Raw genomic sequence first — 22253 nt, 5'->3', positions numbered from 1 at the left:
CTATTATGAAACCATTAATGGTGAACAATAAACTGAAAATAAATACTCTCACCATCCCAAACACATTTATGTTCCACTCTAAATGAAACATTTTTAAATATAGAAGCTTCAATATCTCTATTTTTCTTTCTTTGTTACTTTATTCTCTCTACTTACTCACAAAACAACACTACATAAAATCTAGTGCCGAAAAAAAATGCTCCACTTAGAATTGGATGGAGGGAGTATAAGATATATTAGCAGATGAAGAGAGTAACTTGTAAGTATCTCTTGTAATAATGAGAAGAAATTTCACAAGTCATGGTGTATCTTGTTCGTTTCTTCAAAAAAATTACGCATATGTTTTATTTATGAGAAAGAAATCGTAATTTTTGGATTTTGTGACTAGTGAGTTTGTTTTGTGAAAACCTGTTGTATGTGATACTAATCGATAGTTAGATATTCAAATTTGCATCTTGTTCTGAAATTAACTCATATTGATCTCTTTCTTATACACATATTGGTTACTCTGTACAGTACTACAGTAGTATTAGATTGCTTTACAGAATAGACTAAAATACAATTTAATTAAATACATTTAAAATATAAGTGTCCTTTAATGTGTTTATGCTTCCAAACTCACCAAAATATTGATATTCCTTCTTCTGCCATCATTGGGCACCAGTTCTTGGGAGTAACCCTAGAAAGAATAATTCAGATTAATTTAAAAACACAAAATCCACTTCAGTAAAATACTCGATAATAAAAATAAAAATAAAAATAATTACCAAAAAGAAAAGAGGAAAAGGAAAGAAGGGACACTCACCTTAACCATTTTATGTGTTCTTACATCTGCAAATCACAGAATGACAGACACATGGCACGATATAATATAAAATTAAATGTAGTAATTAAAACTATGACACCTCATATTCATAATTTATTCTATTGACTGCACAATAATTAGACTCACATGGTGTGCTAATAGCAAATCAAGAAAAAAAAAGCCTAAAAAGTTGGCTAAAACTGCCATTTCAACATAATTAGTAATTAGTCATATCACCTCCATTATCCACAGTTGTATCAAGAAATTATGCAAATCATCAACATTCTAGCATGAGACAAACCAGGCTTAGGCATAGCAAAAAATAACTCGCCGGTTCCAAACAATGTAATGCACCGGCAAGTCATCCTTGGCTAAGTCTTCTAACCTAATCACCTCATGCAAGAACTCAGATGAGATTACAGAAACCTCGACCAATCGCAACACGCGCCTCTCTCTCTCTCTCCTCCCGAAAGGAGAAAAACAACATTCCCAAGGGGATGGCCAAGTGAAGCAAGGCCTGAAGAAGGAAGCCTATGCAGTAGAGAATGTAGATAGAAAGAATCCCATTGGAGGGGAAAACAGTCTCAACATGGGAAATATTTTCTCTTTGCAAGTAATAGTAGTAGTAATAATAAATGAATAAGGCTCTTCAATAAATAATGCAGCAGCCTTGTGCAGAATGGTAGCTCCTCAACAGTGCTGACTTGGGTAATACCCAAATCTTCTCACTGAGGTGATAGTCTTAGATGTATGACACTCCTCTATAATTGCAACTGTAGTGTACACGTGGCGATAGGTCAGTCTTGCAGAGAGGACTATGAGCTTTACATTCATTTGTATATTGGTGCTCATGATGTTTCCATGTGTTTTTCAATTTCCTTACCTGCATCACAGTTTTGCTTTTCAGCACTCATTTACTCTGTTTACCAATTGTGATGAAAGTAATTTAATTCTAAACAAATGTAGTTGTGATTGGTCAGTTCTAGGATCCACCTTGGACATACTACATGCAAAATTCAATAATGATATACTATTTCATTGTCACCTCCACTATTGCAAACAGAAGTAAGAATAATCTATTTCACGATTTTATTTAATTTTTTTAAAAAATACTGTACTCCTTGTTTATAGGGTAGGTAGCATCATAAACAGTTCACCCCTTTTACTTCTTAGAATAGATGAAAATATTTGAAAAGAATATATCCAGCTTTAATCATTGTTTGGTAATCTTTTACTTAAGTGTGTATTGTGCTTTGTTCCACCAAATAAAAGCATACAGTTTTCTTGAATTTAGAAATAGGTAGGAGTATATATTAACCTAAAGCTCTTGATGAGGTAAAATAAATTTTATCCAGCGTCTTATTATAATTACAATTTCCAAATCGACTATCCTTGCAATACATAAAATAAATCGTTTGAACTAGTATTTTAGCTGGAAGGATACGAATCATGAAATGTAAAAGACGAAAACACCCTGCATGTTGATTCTTCTCATATATCCAACATCAATTTGATAGCAAAGGCTACACAGCTCAAAATAGGCAGTAATGAAAAATATGTAAGTAGGCCAGATCACGACTTCCCCTCGTGACTTGCACGATGATTTATGATCGAGCTTAACTGGATATAGACAAGCTCGAGAGTATGATCCAACAAGCTCACTCTGCTTCTTAGATAACTGATCTAAGAAATACTACTAAATTAGTTGAAAGCTCTCCAGCATCTAGTATTTTGTTGTGGCAAAGTACACCCAAGGACCCAAGGTGATTTTGCATACACTTGGCTTATATACTAGAAATTGTTCGAGATAGCAGAATGTAAACCTACAAATGACAAATTTCCTCGCTCCAACTATAAACAAAATTATGTTCTAATAACGTAAGCAACTTCAAACATGCTTCTAATTTCTAAACATGATGAAACATTATTCAAAACAAAAATGACGCATTCACTGCCAGATGAAAATCCATGCCTGAATATGAAATCAACATTAAAGGCAACATGTAAATTGCAGATAAGAGTGCAATAAATTATGGACTTGCACCAGCACCAGGGCAGAAACCATACCTCATATCAATTGGATTGTGAAAGACTAAAATACTGAATATTTTAGGTGAAAATTACCTGTAGTCATCACAGCCATCCACCAAATGTGAACCTATAACAAGCAGACATAATAGTGGAGTCTCAGGATCTCATCAACCTAAAGAAAGAAATTGCAGTGGGAAAAAGTAGCATGATTTGAACCTGTTGGCAGAGACATAGTCTTCAATTACTGCTGATTCCACAAGCACGCCATTGATAGTAACTCTAGTTATAGACAAATACCAATGACAACCACGATTTTCCAAAAGACGTCGGAGAACTGAGTAAATGCTTGCAAATTCCAACAGACCTGGTTCTCGACATGTTCACTTCCTTCATTATAACAGAAATCCTCAGCCCACAACATAACTTACAACTTGTGGATTAACATATTGACAATAGTGATGACCAAACCAGCATATTATCATAAAGAATTATTGTTGATGTGTAATCACAAAAAAAATATGCTAATTCTTTAGATACTAAAGTGAACAAACCAAACATATTTGAGTGACGCAAAAGCTGTCAAAATTCTCTAAAAATGCTTTAAAATTTAGGTTCTTCACCAAATGCCATTTGGAAGCAATAACAAAGTAAGAATAAGTTTGCAAGAAGTGAGAAGTAAACATCCATAGCATATCAACTTCACACAAAACAAAGGCATTATAATAAGTGTACAGCTGAAATTTAATATGAAGTCAAATCCGATACATAATGTTGGAGTTGTAATATGGGCAAAGGCAGCAGGTTCTTGGGAGCACTACATATTAAGCTTGGTAATTATGGTAACGGGCTGGCGTTTAAATAGGTAAAAGTCTTCAGATATCGGTCCTCCTAAAGGAAAGAGCATCAAGGTGGGCCATCAGTTTTTCCAAATCCTGATCATCTGGTCTTCTGGTTTAGGCAAGTGGCTTCATCAAAATAGGCGAGAGGTTGACTTCGGGGCTTCAGGTATCTCAGCTGTTATGTTGGGAAGCGAAAGGAAACAAAGGTAGAACAATACCATCAGTCATCTCGGGACATAGGCATGGAAATTCAGTAAATTGTTAAGACTTGGTATTAGCTGGTATTGGCAAGATAAGCAGAAGTATACTTGCTGGAAACTATGGATTGAATAGAAGATATTGTGCATAAAACAATGTCATGGCCTACCTGTATTTAATAATTTCCTCTAGTAGTCATAGTTCCTCCCACGTGAAGCATGATTACGCCCTGACAACCTGGTAAGTAAATCAGGCAATCAGGGACTAATGGGATATGTATACCTTATCCAAGTTACTACTGCAGTGCTAGATATACAGGACAAGTGGTTTTTCCAGTGCTGACAAGCTACCATTTATTGAGCATACAGTCATACACTACACAGATTTGATGCTCATTCAAATGATAAACTGCCTAAAGGTCAGGACAGGTCCATAGGTCAGGTCAACCTTAGAAATAATATTAAGGACTTGAAGGTTTTAAGAAAACAATACTGCAGAGAAAACCATTCAGTTGTCCATCTAGATTATGGAGCAACTACAATAAGGCCTTATACTCTTCGCCACCTGGTACATGTTCTAATGAAGCACAGATTATAAATGAAATCAAACAAGTTACAAGATAACATACCCAGAACCAACAGAGCGTCCAGATGAATAGCTCCCACCATAAGCGCCATAAGGAGAGCTGGCACTACCACTCTGACAGTGGACGAATTTTATCAGACCGCGAGTAAGAAGCAAGATTCTAAATCAAACTGCATTTTCTTTCTCATACTTTTATTAACACAAATTGAATTACCATAAGTTTTACCTGAAAACCACCGTGACCACCATATGTATCCACAGGTGGCAGATCCGCTGCACCATATCCACCAGAGTAAGAATAACCCCCACGCCCACGGCTCTTTGAATCTCTACTTTCATATTTATAACTGTCTGGACCATCTGCGGACATAGGAAGATATGGGAGGACAGGCAGGAATGTAGAGACAGCACCCTCCTTTTCAAACAGATTAGCCCTCAAGCGTGAAGTTACTTGTATGAGAGCATCCTTGGCCACATCAAGGTCTCCGGAAACCTGAGAAGTAATTCAAAGTATCAATTTGCTAGCTTACTACAGAAGGATTCCCTCCTTTTAGATTTCCTTCTGACTGTCTTCCTCTGTTATAATTCTTCAGATATATGCAGAGATGTAAATTAAAACTTAAAGTGCATTTTGATCCACTTCCAGTTCCAGGAGAAACGTTAAGTAGAAATTAACAGTTTTGACACACCAAAGGCAATTGTAACAAGCATGAAGAGCATGGTGGATAAGATAAATGGCAATCATATAGCTGAATTTTCAAACTATTAGTAAATTATGAGATGGACACCGGCAACCAATTAAACCAAGTCCAAGCCTTTACCTGCACCATCTCATCATCCTCAGAGGCAACTTTAGGGAGATTTTCTTTTGATAGTATACGAATATTGGCCTTGGTGACTTTCCTCATCTCTGATATTATGGACCCTCCTTTCCCAATAAGACATCCAATTCGAGAAGTAGGAACAAGTAATCGTGTTGTAAATGAAACAAGACCAGAGTCTCTTTCAACTTTCTCACTGCACCTGGGCTGTAATCGCAAAGCTGCATCAATTGCTGGAGAGAAGGAATCTTCAAAGACCTAATAAAGGATACAGGGGATTTCTTAGTATTAGATGAGAACAAAAGGTCATCCAACAGAACTCAATCTAATAGTAGTATATTTTTACCTCTTTCGCAGTTATGGATATCACACGTTCATCTCCCTCAGAGGCTGCACTATCAACTTTAATACCTGCCCCAGAATCCTGCCTTATTTGATTAATTATCATACCACCCTTGCCAATGACACCTCCAATATTAGCAGTTGGACACACCAAACGAAGTGAGAATTCTTTTGGCGATGTTTCAGTCCTTGGAGCTGAGTACATAGACTGGGACCAGTCTGCACTCTCGCCCTTGTATCCCCCATAGTGCCCCATGAGTGGTGCCAATCCCATGATTGGAGGACCAGCTGACGCCCCCATAACTGAACTATTAGACGGGTAGACAGTATGATTAGCTGAAGAGAGCAGATGCTGAGATCGTGAGGGATTGTCATGAAGCCGAGATGCAATCTGATGAAGAGCTTTCTTCACCACAGACGCATCACCGGATATCTGACAAACAGGTAACAGAAAAAGAAAAAAAATCAGCATGCAGACAAAGTCAAATGAACATATTCACTATATTCGCTTACAGAAATAAAAGTAACTAAGTACTCCTTATCAGGAAGAGAATGGCACACAAGTTACATATGCAACCATAAACCATTTACTTTTAACAAAAAATACGACACCATTAACAATAGATGATATAAGGTGGAAATAACAGATGAATAGGAAAAAGGGCTTTGCTAACAAGGCCTTTAACAAACTCAGTGAATTTTAAATATACGAAATGCTAGGGTCAGGTAAAAGCAAAATTCAGTGCTACATACTGGTTTACATTAAGAAAGGAAAGGTATAGAGGCTTCCCAGGATACCTGCACAAGTTCGTCTGAACTCAGAGCACATGTTGGCAGATGGTCATCCTTTACAATGCGAACCTGTGCCCCAGTTTCACTACGAATGTTTTGAACTATCTGTCCACCCTTTCCAATGATACACCCAATCTGATCAGATGGCACTAGAAGTCGGACAGTAACATGAGGGGGGTCATCCGAGTCCTCTGCAGCAGAATCCTCAGCAACAATTCTATCATGCACCTTAAAGAGAGCATCTTCAGCAGGGCATACTAGACCATCACGGCCTTCCAAATCATTGGTTTCCTCACTAGCACTATATATAGTAACAACACGTTCTTCGCTTCCGGGTATAGATTCCCCAATTCGAATTTTGGATTTAGTATCCAACCTCAGTTGCTTGACAATTTCCCCACCCCTTCCAATAATACTTCCGATCTTCTTTCCAGGGCACAAATAGCGATACACTGTATCATCTTGTCCAATAGAGTATGCATCTTTATCACCACTTCCAGAATTTCTTCTTTTATTTCCCCCGCTTTCAGAGTAGTCAGACTGCGAATGTGGCCGCTTGCCATAATTACTCCGATGACCAGCCATTCTGAAACAATATACAATAGCTCAGTGTAAGAAAGATGTAAGATGATATAGAAGTTCATAAACAATACAACAAGTACTTAATAAAATACAGCGAGCCACGAAAACTAACTAATAACTTAAAATTTGTAATCCAATTGACCCAATTACTGCTGAGCGAGAACAATTCCCGCTGACTCAATAAATCAGGTACATTATGCAAAACTGCCAAATTGTAAAACAGAGGTTCACAAATTTCGGCTGATCAAAGCCAAAGTCAACACCTAGTTTGAATATGAAAACAACAAATTAAAACAGAGTGAGAAACCCCACGTATGTAAGCTTTAACGAACAACACTGGATCAGCTTCAAAATATGGTTGATTTAACGACTAAAACAAACAGTCCCACCACTACTCAGATGGACAGACAAGACTAATGATATTACACCCAGATTTAAAACCAATGTATTTCATACCAAAAGCTCGTAGTCAATAGAATCTAAATTTTACATGAGCGATATATAAATCGCCATAGCCGTGATCTGAAAAGCACGGGTATAATTAGGGTAACTCTGCGTCGAAGATATCTAGTACCAGCCTCAAAACCAATTAATCACAAATTAACCAAAAGAAACAAAAAACAAGATATCAAACAGATCGTATTCGTCAACTGCGACGGAATCAACACACAGTACTCGATAAATAGGAGAATTTACCTACTAGCAGAATTCGTGAGAGTAGAATTCCAAAGAGAAACGAGATTGTAGATAAGTGTGACAGCAGGGAGGTTATGTGCAAGCAACGATGACGATTATAATATCTAGGGTTTCAAAGCTAAAATAGGGAGCTTTGAATTTTTTCCCTTTGTTTTTAGGGGTGATTTTTCCTAAAATACTCGTATATTCTCAATAATAATTATGGAATTAAAAATTCAGAATCATGGTAAAAAAAATAATTTCCGAGTTTATGATGAATTTTGACGAATACAAATTATAGAATAAACCAAGAATTTGTACACTTTCACCAATAACCTCTCTCATTTATAAGAAAGGTATGAGAAAATATTCACTAGTGAAAGAATAAAGGTAGTACATTGTAAATTATACTAGTATGGAAAATTTCTTGCAGCTTCCATATATATATAAGATGCACCGTATATACAAATAATGTAATGAAGTTAATTTTTATTAATCTTATTATTACTAATTACTTTTATATTCAACATAACATATATAGTCATTGTATAATTAATGCGCCGTGATAAAATAAAATAAGAACCACACTACATAATCATTGAATAGCTAATTTTACTTTAGGAGTACACTTTATAATCGTTCTCATATGTAAATTTTGTTTGTGGTACAATGCTAACAAAATTAAAATTGTGATCGTACCTTTTATTTAATAAGGAAATTGCTCCGTGGACATTGGAAGAATTTTTTTTACACATTTTTGTCTATTGACTATATACACCAACATGCATCAATTAAAGGATATTTAAACATACTAGTATTAAATTCATTAGATGAAAAACATTGTTGGTCATTTGTTACATTATGAACTTCCTCATTTGTCCATTTTATCTCAAACCATTCTTTATGGGAGCAAATTTACACCATATAAAATGTTAATAAAATACTTTAAAATTGTATAAAATCAAGGAAAAAAATTGTGTAAATACGATTGATCATATCAAATAATACGAGTTTTAAAATTAAATTATTAAAAAATAGAAAATATAATTGAAATAAATAAGATTGAAATAAATTAATAGGAGATAGAGAAAATATATAGGGGATAGAGTGGCAAAACATTGCATACTATCATCCAAAATAATAAAAGACTAATCTTTAAAAAGGAATTAAAAAAAATACTCATTCCATTTGACAATAGTAATTTTATTTGACTATTTTCGTCCACATGCACATAGAAGTCTCATTTGTTTATAAAATTTTACATAATTTCTCATTACCTTGTCTTTTTAATATATTTTTAATAAAATTAGTATATAGAAATAGAATCTATAGGGAGTGTAGTAGGAGTATTATTTATTAGAATTGTGTCTAGAATCTATAGGGAGTGTAGCAGGAGTATTATTTATTAGAATTGTGTCTAGAGGTGGCCACGGTTCCGGTTTTAGAAATTGTCGAATCGGAATCGAACCGTGAGGTTGTTTCGCGGTTACGGTTCCAGTTTCCAAACTGCCGGTTTTTCGGGGAATTTATACGGTTTTCCACAGTTCCGAATCGTCGTTTTTCAGCGGTTTTTTGCAGTTCTGGTTTGGATCCGCCTAGAATCGGATGTTCCGACACGGTTTTGGTTCGGAAAATTTCAAACCTGAACCGAACCACGGTTCTAAAATCGACGGTTTCGATTAGGATAAATTCTCACGGTTCCGGTTACAGTTTCGCGGTTAACGGCCAGAACCGTAAACTTTGGACACCTCTAATTATGTCGAACAAGGTAGTACTATTTAATTATTTATTACACCCAAAGGATAACCAAAACAAAATACTCAGCTATGTGAGCCTATGAGAATGTTATCTATCGTGTCTTTCCTTCTAAATTTATGCGTATTTGTTTGATTTATTTATAAAAAAAAAAAGTAAAAATCAAAACTCAGCTCTAAAAAACAGTACACTTTTTTTTATTAACCACCGAAAACGGCAATCGACAATCCCCAAATGAACGAGAAACCCTAGAATTCCGATAAACCTCAATCGACGGTTGCTTAGCAGCGATGTCGACATCGGCGCAGCCGCAGTTCCGGTACACGCAGACGCCGTCAAAGGTTCTCCACCTCCGGAATCTTCCGTGGGAGTGCATCGAAGAGGAGCTCATCGAGCTCTGCAAACCCTTTGGCAAGATTGTCAACACCAAGTGCAACGTCGGGGCAAATCGGAACCAAGCCTTTGTCGAATTCGTATGCTCTTTTTCCTAATTTGTTTGGATTTTATGGGATCACTTCATTTTATGCTTTTCGAGTGGTGCATGACATATTTTTTGCTACGCGGATTTAGAGAATAATTTGATATGCAGAAAATCAAATTTCCATAGAAATGATTCGATAGAATGCACTGATTAAGAGGGAATCCGATTTATACTTGAGTTTTGATCTAGTAATAGTTTTAATGGGAAAATGAGCTGCAAAGCCTTGAGTTTTTTGTATTAAATAAATTTCTATTTGCATTGGATAAGAAAAATGGGTGCAAGGATTGGGTGACTTGTATTAGTATGTGGTGACAGATAAAGATGAAAGTCATAATACTTTATCAATATTGATGTCATTGTCTTCTACTCCATAAGGGAAAAAGTAAAATATAGTCAATTTAGTAGTTCAGACAGTACAAGGCTTCTTATAGTGGGGAGGATTTGGTATTATCTTAATTTAAGCACTATCATTAATTGATTTTTGTGAACAACCTATTGACATAAACATATGAAAGGAAAAAAAGAAGATGAAGCTAAACATAACATATAATGCCTTCTTTTTAGTGTTTCTGCCTGGTAATACCTGTGTGTGTTTGTGACTGTATTTAGATGCATGAAATACAATTCTAAGAAGTTAATTGTATTACATTCACGAGGGAAACACGGTGAGGAAGAATGGATTTATCCAAAAATTGTTTTGGTTTTATATGCAACTGTGAATTCTTCTCACGAACTATGGCATTTTCGGTTTGGAGTCTCTTTATTGATGATTATCTCCCATATTTCCTTTTTTTGCAGTCCGATCTTAACCAGGCCATTAATATGGTTACATACTATGCATCGTCTTCAGAGCCTGCACAGATCCGTGGGAAGACTGTGTATATACAGTACTCAAATAGACACGAAATAGTTAATAACAAGAGCCCTGGAGATGTCCCGGGAAATGTTTTGCTAGTTACCATTGAGGGCGTTGAAGCTGGTGATGTCAGCATCGATGTCATTCACTTGGTAATGCCTTTTAACTATGTAAAGAGGATCATAATGAATTGTTTCTCTATCATATCCAGTGAAAATGAGTTTCAAGAAACTGGGTCAGTTGAATTGGTTGACTCTGTGGCATTAAATATTTAAGTAATCATATTTTAATTAATGAATGCCTTAATGATCTTTTATATATATTGTATGAACCTAAAGCTAGATGCTGAACTATGGAATTTCTGTAGTTGGTCCTTTTGATCTCTGTAAGTAGTTGTGCATTTCTTCCTTATGCCATTTGTGATATGGCTATAATCTCTTGAGCTGCCTAACTGTCAATATTGGCTTCAATTCTGTTCCACATTATCTAGATATTTTGGTCAGGTTGTGATTGTGGTTTTAGACCTTGAGTATCTAACAAACTTCTTATGGTAGCCTATGTCTGAGAAAGTTCAAATATTGATATCATTTAATTTAACTTCTCAAAAAGTAGTGTTTATGCTTTCAATTTTGACGAGACCAAATTAAATCACAGATGGTCCTTTTTTGAGTATGTTGTTGGAGATCATCTGGATATATTGTCATGTGACTGCTTTGTAAGGCCTATCTTCTCACAGTTTTACAGGTGTTTTTCTGCTCTTATATCCTCTTAGATGATGTTCCTCCTATTGCATCATTTTTATTGAGACTGGGTCCTCACTTGCTTCTTTCCTGGTGTTTCTAAGTTTCTAACTCTATTGCTTTGTGGTATTCTGACTTTGGAGTTTAATCACTTCAGGTATTCTCGGCTTTTGGTTTTGTCCACAAAATTGCTACATTTGAAAAGGCTGCTGGTTTTCAGGTGAAGTTCGGAGAAAGCATCTGAAAATTTATGCTAATTGAATATCCTGGCTAACATTTTGCTATGCTGGTGAATCTCGACAGGCTTTAATTCAGTATAGTGATATTCAGACTGCATCTACTGCAAGGGATTCATTGGATGGAAGAAGCATACCCAGGTATGCAGCGTAACAATTCGGTGCTATCATTTCCTCTTCTAACCATTGTTTTCTACTCTGGACATGATTTTGTGAAGTGAATCTTTCAGTCTTTTCACTTACCTTTTTACTGCCAAAATTTCAGATACCTTCTTCCAAGTCATGTAAATGAGTGTTATTTACGCATATCGTACTCTGCTCACACAGATTTGAATATTAAGTTTCAATCTCATCGAAGCAGGTAATATTAATATCACTGTTCACGTATTTATTTGTTGTGCATTTTTGTTTTTTTGCATAATTGTTGAGTATAACTATTTTTCCTGTCCCTGAAAGTATTTGAAAAAAAATCTTGTATCTCTAAATGATTTCTTTTTCATTTAAGGTCTAGTGATGCTCAGCAGCTATGACACAGATCTGTGTTTTCATGGCTTCGTAGTAATATTCTCCATCTTATGATTCCTTTCTTTCTCAATTTTTGTTTGAGTTCCATAATGAGGACTTACACAACTTTAACTTCTCAGATTAAGGACAAATGCATTATACTATCATATTATCTTGGTCTTAGTGCAAGATGAAATTGTCACAGGTGTTCCTTACTTGAATTTATCAACAGAGAATCTCTCTGTAAACTTTCTAAATGAATTTTACAATCTAGTTACTTGAAAACAGGCGTACAGTTGATGTTTTTTTTACTTACTCTTGTAAACAGTATTTGTACCGGTTAATTTCCTTGATTTTATGTATATATAAGTCAATCTTGGTTCTCATGTCAGTTGTCACCAATACTTTATAAACTGTAACTCTGATCTGAAATTTGTGGTTGTGATTCTTCTGGTAAATAAGCTGACTTCAAATTTGACAATGATAGCCTAAATTTTCTGTCTTTAATATGCTCTACTTGATCTATGATCTGTTTCATTAAGAATATGGCGCGTACCCTGTTTAACATGCTTTTATTAACCTTTATTGAACCCGCAGAGATTATACAAATCCTCATCTTCCTGTAAATCCGACTGCCATGGATGGTTTACATCAGGTTCATTCCTAACTTAACATAATTTTGCCAGCTATAATTTTGGACACATATTAACGATGTTGTTATCCAGCCCGTTGTAGGCCCTGATGGGAAGAAAAAAGAATTTGAGAGTAACGTGCTACTTGCTTCTATTGAGAATATGCAGTATGCTGTTACAGTGGATGTTCTGAATACAGTAATGATTTGCTTATTTGTTATTTTAGTTGCACATTTGATGAGGCATGGTTTCATCTATCCGTGGCTACTTTGCATCAGGTATTCTCTGCTTTTGGGACTGTCCAGAAGATTGCAATTTTTGAGAAAAATGGGGGAACGCAGGCACTGATACAGTATCCTGGTAAGTTACTTGTAAAATGCTTGTCCTCAAGATCCAGTATTCCAGTTAATGGACAACTGTGTGTTTTAAAAAAAGTCGGACATTAAAGATGTATTCTCAAATACTCATGATTGTATTAGTTTGTGCCTGCCTCTTTTAGTAATTCAAAAATCTTCTGCTTGCTCAGGCCAGCTTCCCCCTGCCCATCCAATACAATAGACAAGTCTGAATGGTAGAAATTTAGCAACCCAATGTGCATCCTACTGTAAATGGAATTGTTTTGCTGTATCTTCCTTCTCCGTAAATGGAATTGTTTTTCTGTATCTAGGACGTTTCAAACTTAATGAGTTATTGAGTTTTAGGTGTTTGTTAATGCTTTTCATGTCCATTTAGTGGATTTTGGGTGCACAAACTGATCTATTTAATTGTAATTTCTACTGCAGACATTGCAATTGCAGCTGTTGCAAAAGATGCGTTAGAAGGTCATTGCATATATGATGGTGGCTATTGTAAGCTTCATCTATCATACTCTCGTCATACTGATCTCAATGTGAAGGTATAAAGTGAGCTTCAGAGTTAAAGAACCAATGATGACACTAATTCAAGGGCTTGTTTATGACCGATTAATGTTGTTGACTAAAGAAAGGACTTGCATTCTTGGTTTATGTTTCTTGGCACATACATCCTTTCTGTCGATGCCTCTTTTTTTATTGAACATGTATGCATATTGCAGGCATACAGTGACAAAAGTAGAGATTACACCATCCCGATGCAGCAGGCTACTGGATGGCAAAACCCTCCAGCCGCTCCAGCAGTTGGCTACACTTCCGGTGGCGTACAACAGGTTCATGCTCAGGCAGCGCCATCGTCATCATGGTTCCCTACCATGCCAGCCGGCGTACAAACCTACATATCGTCTCCTAGCTCGTTTCCTGGTCAAGCATATGGTGCAGCCCCTCCTCCTGCTTATGCAGCCGCAGCTATTCCACCTTTCAGCTCGCCAAATGCTCATCCTCCCCCCGGAGCTCCCCAGACCGGAGGCTCCGTGCCCTTGCATCAGCCGAACTGCCCTCCGGGTGGATCTCCTCATCCTAGTCAATCCCCATACTACGGTTCATGAGATGTACCTTACTCGTTCAATTAATTTTTTATGTAGAAAAAAGTAAAAAAAAAAATCTGAAGTTGCTCGGACAGCGACTGTTACAAATTCCGTTGTAAGTTTCATCAGAAGTATCAACTACAGCAGGATAAATTCTTGTCGGTGATCCCCCTCTTGTCACTCTATATCCATTCTTGCTGTGTTAATATTGTATTCGAATTTGTTTTTTTTTCCCTTTGGATCTCTCCGATCACGGTGCGTGTTTCTGAACTCGGGGTGAGCTGTGGAACGGGCATGAATTGAAAGCTCGTCGAACCCAATGGGTCCACTCAGGGAAACATGAACTTTTATTACACAGCGTGGTGTTGTTTCTTGTGGGACTTGGGCTGTTGCATTTATAATATGAAATCAATTCAAGAGCATGGAAATATAGTTCTGGTATGCATATTCACTTCTTCCAGCAACCCACCTTAGTTGACTATGAATGGTTTATCTATCTGGATGAAAAAAACGAAATCAGTGACAGATTGGGAAGTGGAGAGATTCCCATTTGCTAGTATTATTATTGCGGTTTAGCCTTTGTCAACCTAGCACATGTGCTTTTCACATTCTTTAAATAACATTACACTCGGAATATAAAGGTGGATTCAGTTATTCTTCTCCTAATTGCAAAATTAAATAATGCTCATCTGCTTGTCGTTAATCTAAGTGAGAGAAACTAAGATATTTCAATTTCATTTTCATTTTCATTTTCTTCTATAATTGTATGTAAAAAAAGAAGACACTGTCTAGGAATTGAAGTTGATTTTTCTTGATTAAGTTTCTTTTTAATTATTCTGGTTGAATATCCAACTTGAGTATTAATTTTGGGGTTGAAGCAACATCTGTCAAAGCTGAAGGGGATCTTGATTTGTAGCCTATTGTAGGTAGTTGGGATCTTTAATTATGCTTTATCACAACTGTTAAAAAAACAAAAAGGGAAAATGTAGAAATAGTAGTAATTCATTATCAAAAACTATATTTATGTGGCAACAGCAGCTATTAAAGAAGTGTCCGTGAATGCTGGTTGGTATCCCAACCAAATCTATATTGGGCCTAATTATTTTGGACCGGATCTACGAAGTTTAGGCTTAGGTTTGGTGTAATCAAGCAAAGCATAGAGAAATAGTCACTCAAAATTAGTCCTCAAATAAAGGTTCTTGAAATTCAAGCAAAGCCCAATTTCTTCGTGAACTTCTCAAAAGTTATAATTTCGCAAACTTGAATTATATAATCTACAACGTGGCAATGATTAATATGAAGTCTCTTCCATAAGTAACTACAAAGCCCAAAAATCCAAAAAGTTTCACATATTATCAAATTCACGAGCACTAATAATTGGGAATGAATTAAAAAGTTAAGATAATGAGAGAACCTAATCATGTGGAACTTTGCTTTATGTCAACCTCTGCAACCTCAAAACATTATAATATATTTAATGCTCACAAGAAAAATCCCAAGGCATTGTACATTCATATTTGAACTAATGAAATCGTAGTCCAGTCTACCACGCATTTATAAACGACCACTGCTCTTGTCTGCTCATGACCCCATCCGCATGTGACAATCCCTCTCCATAAGGATAACCATATTAATAACCTCATCTCTTATCCCATGCTTTTCTCCCTAAATAAACCATCACATATCAATCAAACCTTAGTTGCTCGAAAGGGACATATCAACATCAAGTTAGAAATAAAACATAGGGATGCATAGTATTGGTAAAAATCACTGGCTGACAATTTTCGACATGACATGAACACGCACAAAATTAATAGGTTAGCTTTAAGTTTTATCGTGTTTGTGCACTTATTGGGTAATGGACATGGGTTGGATTTGTGTAACCCATCAATAACTTGTAGAGTTGTAATTAGGATATCATCTTCTTACTTTTCATTGTATGTTATCGTGTCATTATTGTGCCATCGGGTTCGTGTTTTGTGAATACAAATCGAATCATGTTTCGAATGAGTTCGTGTCATGTGCAGGCCATGTTTAGGTTTCAATGTAACAAGTTTAAATCGTGTTCGAGTTTAGATTTCTTAACGGGTCGTATTCATATTTTGACCTAAACAGATTGAGTTATTATTAGGTCGATCCTATAACAATTTAACCAATGCCAAATTAAATAGTGAATTCATGAATCATGTGTAAACTAGTGAATTCTGGTTTGGAAAGTCTTAATCTTTGTTGGAACACAGCTGGTTTCCTTGCCCTGCTTGTGCATTTTAGCCTTTAATTTTATGTCAATCAATTCATAAACACCCTTCTAAAGAAAGTCGTGTCTTGTCAAAACTTGAGAGTTATGTGTGTTAATAGTGCTCTATCTTTGGTTGTAAAGTTACATATCATGAAGAAATCAAGAATAAGAAAATTCTCTCGGCATTCAATTCTTCTTTTCTTTTCCACTATATCCTATAAAAAAGAATTTCAACAATGTATTTGAATAAAAAAGGGTAAACTTATTTCCTTTTTCATAAAGTTTCAATCTTAATTGGAGAAGAGAAGTGTTTACTATCCATTTCAAGATAGACAAAAAATCATCCACGTTTCGTATGTACATGATCTCATGGGTCGATTTAACTAAAGTTTTTTCACCTCCTGACAAAAAAAACAAGGCATAAATTTCTCAAAAATTAAGGAAATTAAACTAACTTTTCATTGTGAATTTGGATGGCCCTATACCATTGATGAAACTTATCCCACGTCTTCTTCATTGTTTCCCAATCCCCTCTATTTATTCACTTTAATTTGCTCACTCCCTCACAACATCCTTCAACAATTATGCTCAAAATCTACAGTAAATCATTTCTCCCATCTCTCTTTTAAATTAATTTCCATATCTTTAATGCTAAAAGGGACATTTCTGTTTTGCTTCAGGAAAAAAAATGGCTACTTTCACAATTTTGTTGGTGGGATTTGTGTCATGCTCAAGTACTGCCTATGCCTACTATGGAGGTTGGATTAATGCTCATGCCACTTTCTATGGAGGAGGGGATGCTTCTGGAACAATGGGTATATAACAAAATTTAATTTATTACTAGTACATAACTCCACTTGTTGAATTTTGATAATTTGAGTTGATTTGGTCTTAATTAAAAAGGTGGGGCTTGTGGCTATGGCAACCTATATAGCACGGGCTATGGCACTAACACTGCAGCATTGAGCACTGCTCTTTTCGATAACGGCTTGAGCTGCGGTGCGTGCTTTCAGCTCGTTTGCGCTAACGATCCGTCGTGCCTTCGCGGCTCCATAGTTGTGACTGCCACTAACTTCTGCCCGCCGGGAGGGTGCTGCGACCCTCCCTACCACCACTTCGATCTCTCCCAGCCCGTCTTCCTCCACATCGCCAAGTACAGGGCCGGCATTGTGCCCGTCCTCTATCGAAGGTGCGACCGCTCCACCCCAACTCTGTTTCATTTAATTGTAATAGTTTTAATTTAATGTGGCACGTGAAAATGTCATAGTGGTCCCTCACTAGCCCAATTTTGAAATTGTACAATAATACAATCATGTAACTATTTGTTGATTTGTGACAATACAGGGTGCCTTGCCAGAGGCGGGGGGGAATTAGGTTCACAATCAACGGCCACTCGTATTTCAATCTCGTATTAGTGACGAACGTGGGAGGGTCGGGCGATATTCACTCGGTTTACATCAAAGGATCAAGAACCGCATGGCAGCCTATGTCGAGAAATTGGGGCCAAAATTGGCAGAGCAACTCTTACCTCAACGGGCAAAGCTTGTCGTTCAAGGTCACCACAGGTGATGGCCGGAGCCTCGTGTCTTACAATGTTGCGGGGCCGGGCTGGTCGTTCGGTCAGACATATTCCGGTGCCCAATTTCGCTAGGAATCGACTGATCACCGACCACATGATTTGGCTCAACTTATAAATTACTAATATATCTAGGCTTTTTGGGAGAAAAAAAAATATAGACATTGCAAAATCGAGTATACTTTTAAAGGCCTGTTTTGAAGTGGCCAAGTCCTCATGTGTGGAAGTTCATGCATTTGTGTGTGTAGATGTAAAGAAATTACTTTGATTATAATAATCTCTGTAATAGTTATTTTTCCTTTCTACAATGTGTGTGGCTGAATCCTAGAACAATCTCTGATTATGAATGAGATTGTCTGAAAAATATTATGTACAACGGGTTGAGAATTATGTATAAGAAATAATGTTTTGATTATTTGCTTATTGATTAAAATTAAGGTGTATGTTATTATTGCCACCTTATCATTATCTTTTTGTGCCCATTTTTTCACACTACTTGTCTCATTATTTAAGGCATTGAGTTCGTTCATTGATGTGGAGCAATTAACAGAGTTTGCAGAAGAGTTGTAGAATTGTGTGTATTGTTGTTGTCCAAGAATTTTCCTTTTTCAGAAATTTCACACGACAGAAGCCAAAAAGCACACACATATACACACACGAGTACAAACTATACATCACCAATTAAAGGATTCAACCTTTGTTATCCTAGATTTGAACAATGTAATAACGCAATAAAAAAAAGCACCAATGAAATTTATGTGAACAACTAATAACATTTATAGATAGCTCAGTGAAAACTTCAAAATAAAAAGAAGCACCAAAATAGAAGGGTAAAGCTGAAATAATATAATCTAAAATTGCACAATTTAATAATTTGAATAGATATAGTATTTGTTCGTTAATCCTCATATTCATAATTGAGGGAAGATATATGAATATAGCCACAGCTGCATTGCAAAGGATGCAACCACCTGTGATTCGAATGTTGTAATCAAGGAAGCATAGTTTTGCAATGTAGTCATCCATATAATAGCCTTCTGCTCCCGATCCTCGGTCGAGCCATGACGTATGAAATTCTTTATGACATTTGAAGCAACAATGCGAGTCGAGATATGTACTTGGTTCATCTATCAGATATACATCAGCTGGCTGTGTAAATTATGTTAATTACTGTAGGGATCAGACTAGATCGGGTTCACTAATTACCAAGACCTCTTTATTCTTGAATAGGGAGCTCAGTCAAACTCCAACCAAGCGACTGATAATACATTCAAGATTACAACCAATCTCAAATACAGATTACAGAAAAGTAAGCTATCTATTACACATGTTCACGATAGCTTCCTATCTCCAGCTCCTTCAACCTGTACACTAAGTAAACGAGTCAGTAACACAAGAAAACAGATCTTCTCAGATCTGTCACAAATAGACAAGAGAACTTAAGTACACATGAAAGAAACAACAATCAACGGCTCAGACACCCGCCGATGATACAGCCTATTCTCCAGAACTCAGACCCAAAGGAGTACCGCCGAATCAACCGGTGAATCACCTCACACTCCCGATTCCAGGCCAACACAACCCCTAAACACCAGATCTAACCGTTCAAGAAACAAAACCTCACAGAACACGCTCCAAAACAAAACCCTAGTTCACCAACTACTCAGCAACCGAAGCAGTTGCCTCCCTAGTTACTGTAGCAAGCTCCTCTACACTTTCAACCGTGAGAGAGCATCAGAAATCCGGCGGAGAACCGTCGGAGAAGAAGAACAGAAGAGAGGGAGCGAGAGAACAGAGAGAGAGCGTCTGAGAGTAGAGAGAGAGTGAGAATATGAGAATGAACAAGAAAGACCAAGGGTCTCACTCTCATAACAAACACAAACCTGGATCCAACGGCTGGAGACAAGGATCCGAGTGAGAGGGGCACGTGGCGGCATCCAGGAGTGAGAGGTGAGTGAATTGGGTCAGGCCCAATTAAGATACACATGGGCTACAAATAAACCAGGCCCAAATGAAGTCCACCAATATTCAACATACTCCTAAGTTCTTGCCAAGAACCAACTACCAGCAACAATAACCCAAGCCTAAGGTTGGCAACTACAACAGAAAACAGTAAAACAAGAAGGTTACAGCCAATTTACCAGAGTGAACCCCCTCTCGAAGGAGGATTCCACTTGCCCACCTCCTTATGCGACTTGCCGTGCCGATCTAGTCCCCCCGTGGCTCTGATACCACTGTAGGGATCAGACTAGATCGGGTTCACTAATTACCAAGACCTCTTTATTCTTGAATAGGGAGCTCAGTCAAACTCCAACCAAGCGACTGATAATACATTCAAGATTACAACCAATCTCAAATACAGATTACAGAAAAGTAAGCTATCTATTACACATGTTCACGATAGCTTCCTATCTCCAGCTCCTTCAACCTGTACACTAAGTAAACGAGTCAGTAACACAAGAAAACAGATCTTCTCAGATCTGTCACAAATAGACAAGAGAACTTAAGTACACATGAAAGAAACAACAATCAACGGCTCAGACACCCGCCGATGATACAGCCTATTCTCCAGAACTCAGACCCAAAGGAGTACCGCCGAATCAACCGGTGAATCACCTCACACTCCCGATTCCAGGCCAACACAACCCCTAAACACCAGATCTAACCGTTCAAGAAACAAAACCTCACAGAACACGCTCCAAAACAAAACCCTAGTTCACCAACTACTCAGCAACCGAAGCAGTTGCCTCCCTAGTTACTGTAGCAAGCTCCTCTACACTTTCAACCTTGAGAGAGCATCAGAAATCCGGCGGAGAACCGTCGGAGAAGAAGAACAGAAGAGAGGGAGCGAGAGAACAGAGAGAGAGCGTCTGAGAGTAGAGAGAGAGTGAGAATATGAGAATGAACAAGAAAGACCAAGGGTCTCACTCTCATAACAAACACAAACCTGGATCCAACGGCTGGAGACAAGGATCCGAGTGAGAGGGGCACGTGGCGGCATCCAGGAGTGAGAGGTGAGTGAATTGGGTCAGGCCCAATTAAGATACACATGAGCTACAAATAAACCAGGCCCAAATGAAGTCCACCAATATTCAACAATTACCAATATTATTGATTGATTTCTAAGTAGTAGGAGTATATGTTAGTATGACAGGTTAATTACCTTAAGAGGTTTATGTCTAAGCACAAGATTTTGGGTAGGCACAAATCCAGCCACGAAAATATTAATTCCTTCTCTAATTGAACATGTAACTGAACTCAAATTGAAATTCATAGGTAAAGAAAGTTACATTAAAGTTAGGTTTGATGATCCCAGACAAAACTACTTTAATTGAAATTGATATAAATTCCAATGCCATTATTTTCCACGAGCCCCAAAACTTGGCCAGCTCTCGGTATAGTATAGGTAAACTGTGAAAATTTTGGACAAGTTAGAAAGCAAGATACTGTAGTTGCTTATAAAACTAACAAACCTTTTTAATTTAAAGGACTTACGCCCAAAACAATAGATTGTATCCTCGATATATTATTATATACTAGTATTTGAATTGATTTACATTACTTCAAATTATATGTCATTAATAGTTATATATTTTAGTAATGTTATATAGCATCATATTACTATATACTATTTGAATTACTTCATACTATTTCAAATTCACTATAGATTCACTACATAAGATAGAAATTTATTTTGACTTTATTAATACACAATCCAGGAAAATTGACATTGTATCACTAACATTAATAAATAGATTATATATTACTTAAGATATATTCCATCTCTTGAACATATATTATAATTTTTCAATTTAATTTATTGAAGCTAAGTACTATTAAATATATCATAAAATTTGATATTATTAATAACGCTAAATTTTAGTATTACTATATTGTATGAATTTTAAAGTTTTAATCGAATGCATACATAATTAAATATTATTAATAACACTATATATTGATATTATTCTTTTGCATAAAGTTGATTTTTATTCCACAAAAATTAACGTCAATCTATTCTTAGACCATCTCCATAGTAAAGAGGCCTGTTTTGAAGTGGCCAAGTCCTAATTTGTGGAAATTCATGCATTTGTGTATGCACAATCTGTGTGGCTGAATCTGAGAA

The 22253-nt window shown here is 36.6% G+C and overlaps 3 protein-coding genes across 11 annotated transcripts; 2 read left to right on the top strand and 1 right to left on the bottom strand.

The window, feature by feature from the left end:
• Positions 1-455: 455 nt before the first annotated feature.
• LOC121767877 (RNA-binding KH domain-containing protein RCF3-like) lies at positions 456-7848 on the bottom strand. Of its 8 annotated transcripts, none has more exons than XR_006043224.1 (10): positions 7692-7848; positions 6420-6999; positions 5626-6054; positions 5280-5537; positions 4685-4951; positions 4502-4572; positions 4043-4110; positions 3053-3223; positions 2873-2963; positions 456-1688 (listed from the first exon to the last, which is right to left on the bottom strand). XR_006043224.1 is itself a non-coding variant. In XM_042164210.1 (8 exons), the coding sequence occupies exons 2-7, from the start codon at positions 6996-6998 to the stop codon at positions 4062-4064; spliced, it is 1653 nt and encodes a 550-aa protein (XP_042020144.1). In that variant the 5' UTR covers position 6999; positions 7692-7848; the 3' UTR covers positions 3506-3850; positions 4043-4061. The 8 variants fall into 8 exon arrangements, 1 of the variants encoding a protein (XP_042020144.1); XR_006043222.1 differs by having other exon boundaries at positions 2930-2963; XR_006043221.1 differs by having other exon boundaries at positions 456-2963.
• A 1721-nt stretch (positions 7849-9569) lies between these two features.
• On the top strand, positions 9570-14478 carry LOC121768076 (polypyrimidine tract-binding protein homolog 1-like). Of its 2 annotated transcripts, none has more exons than XM_042164429.1 (10): positions 9570-9898; positions 10705-10914; positions 11660-11722; positions 11806-11879; positions 12004-12099; positions 12840-12897; positions 12968-13072; positions 13153-13234; positions 13657-13722; positions 13947-14089. In XM_042164429.1, the coding sequence occupies exons 1-10, from the start codon at positions 9716-9718 to the stop codon at positions 13955-13957; spliced, it is 948 nt and encodes a 315-aa protein (XP_042020363.1). In that variant the 5' UTR covers positions 9570-9715; the 3' UTR covers positions 13958-14089. The 2 variants fall into 2 exon arrangements, with proteins under 2 accessions (XP_042020363.1, XP_042020362.1); XM_042164428.1 differs by having other exon boundaries at positions 9574-9898; positions 13657-13769; positions 13947-14478.
• Positions 14479-16996: 2518 nt separating this feature from the next.
• On the top strand, positions 16997-18542 carry LOC121768077 (expansin-A1-like). Its single transcript, XM_042164430.1, has 4 exons — positions 16997-17151; positions 17232-17366; positions 17455-17740; positions 17896-18542. The coding sequence occupies exons 1-4, from the start codon at positions 17136-17138 to the stop codon at positions 18200-18202; spliced, it is 744 nt and encodes a 247-aa protein (XP_042020364.1). The 5' UTR covers positions 16997-17135; the 3' UTR covers positions 18203-18542.
• Positions 18543-22253: the final 3711 nt, after the last annotated feature.

Source organism: Salvia splendens, chromosome 15, assembly GCF_004379255.2.
Source record: "Salvia splendens isolate huo1 chromosome 15, SspV2, whole genome shotgun sequence".
Taxonomy (NCBI): domain Eukaryota; kingdom Viridiplantae; phylum Streptophyta; class Magnoliopsida; order Lamiales; family Lamiaceae; genus Salvia; species Salvia splendens.
The sequence above is the reverse complement of the archived record's forward strand: the minus strand, read 5'-3'. Positions and strand labels throughout refer to the sequence as shown.

What these genes read in the sequence shown, in the direction of transcription:
- LOC121767877 (XM_042164210.1), bottom strand. Translation starts at nt 6,998, where the DNA reads ATGGCTGGTCATCGGAGTAATTATGGCAAGCGGCCACATTCGCAGTCT. An exon ending in AGGATGATGAGATGGTGCAG is followed by an intron (nt 4,952 to 5,279) that starts GTAAAGGCTTGG and finishes ATTACTTCTCAG; the next exon opens with GTTTCCGGAGACCTTGATGT. An exon ending in GGACGCTCTGTTGGTTCTGG is followed by an intron (nt 4,111 to 4,501) that starts GTATGTTATCTT and finishes TTTACTTACCAG; the next exon opens with GTTGTCAGGGCGTAATCATG.
- LOC121768076 (XM_042164428.1), top strand. Translation starts at nt 9,716, where the DNA reads ATGTCGACATCGGCGCAGCCGCAGTTCCGGTACACGCAGACGCCGTCA. An exon ending in AAAAGGCTGCTGGTTTTCAG is followed by an intron (nt 11,723 to 11,805) that starts GTGAAGTTCGGA and finishes GAATCTCGACAG; the next exon opens with GCTTTAATTCAGTATAGTGA. An exon ending in CAGTGGATGTTCTGAATACA is followed by an intron (nt 13,073 to 13,152) that starts GTAATGATTTGC and finishes ACTTTGCATCAG; the next exon opens with GTATTCTCTGCTTTTGGGAC.
- LOC121768077 (XM_042164430.1), top strand. An exon ending in GGATGCTTCTGGAACAATGG is followed by an intron (nt 17,367 to 17,454) that starts GTATATAACAAA and finishes TTAATTAAAAAG; the next exon opens with GTGGGGCTTGTGGCTATGGC. An exon ending in GTGCCCGTCCTCTATCGAAG is followed by an intron (nt 17,741 to 17,895) that starts GTGCGACCGCTC and finishes GTGACAATACAG; the next exon opens with GGTGCCTTGCCAGAGGCGGG.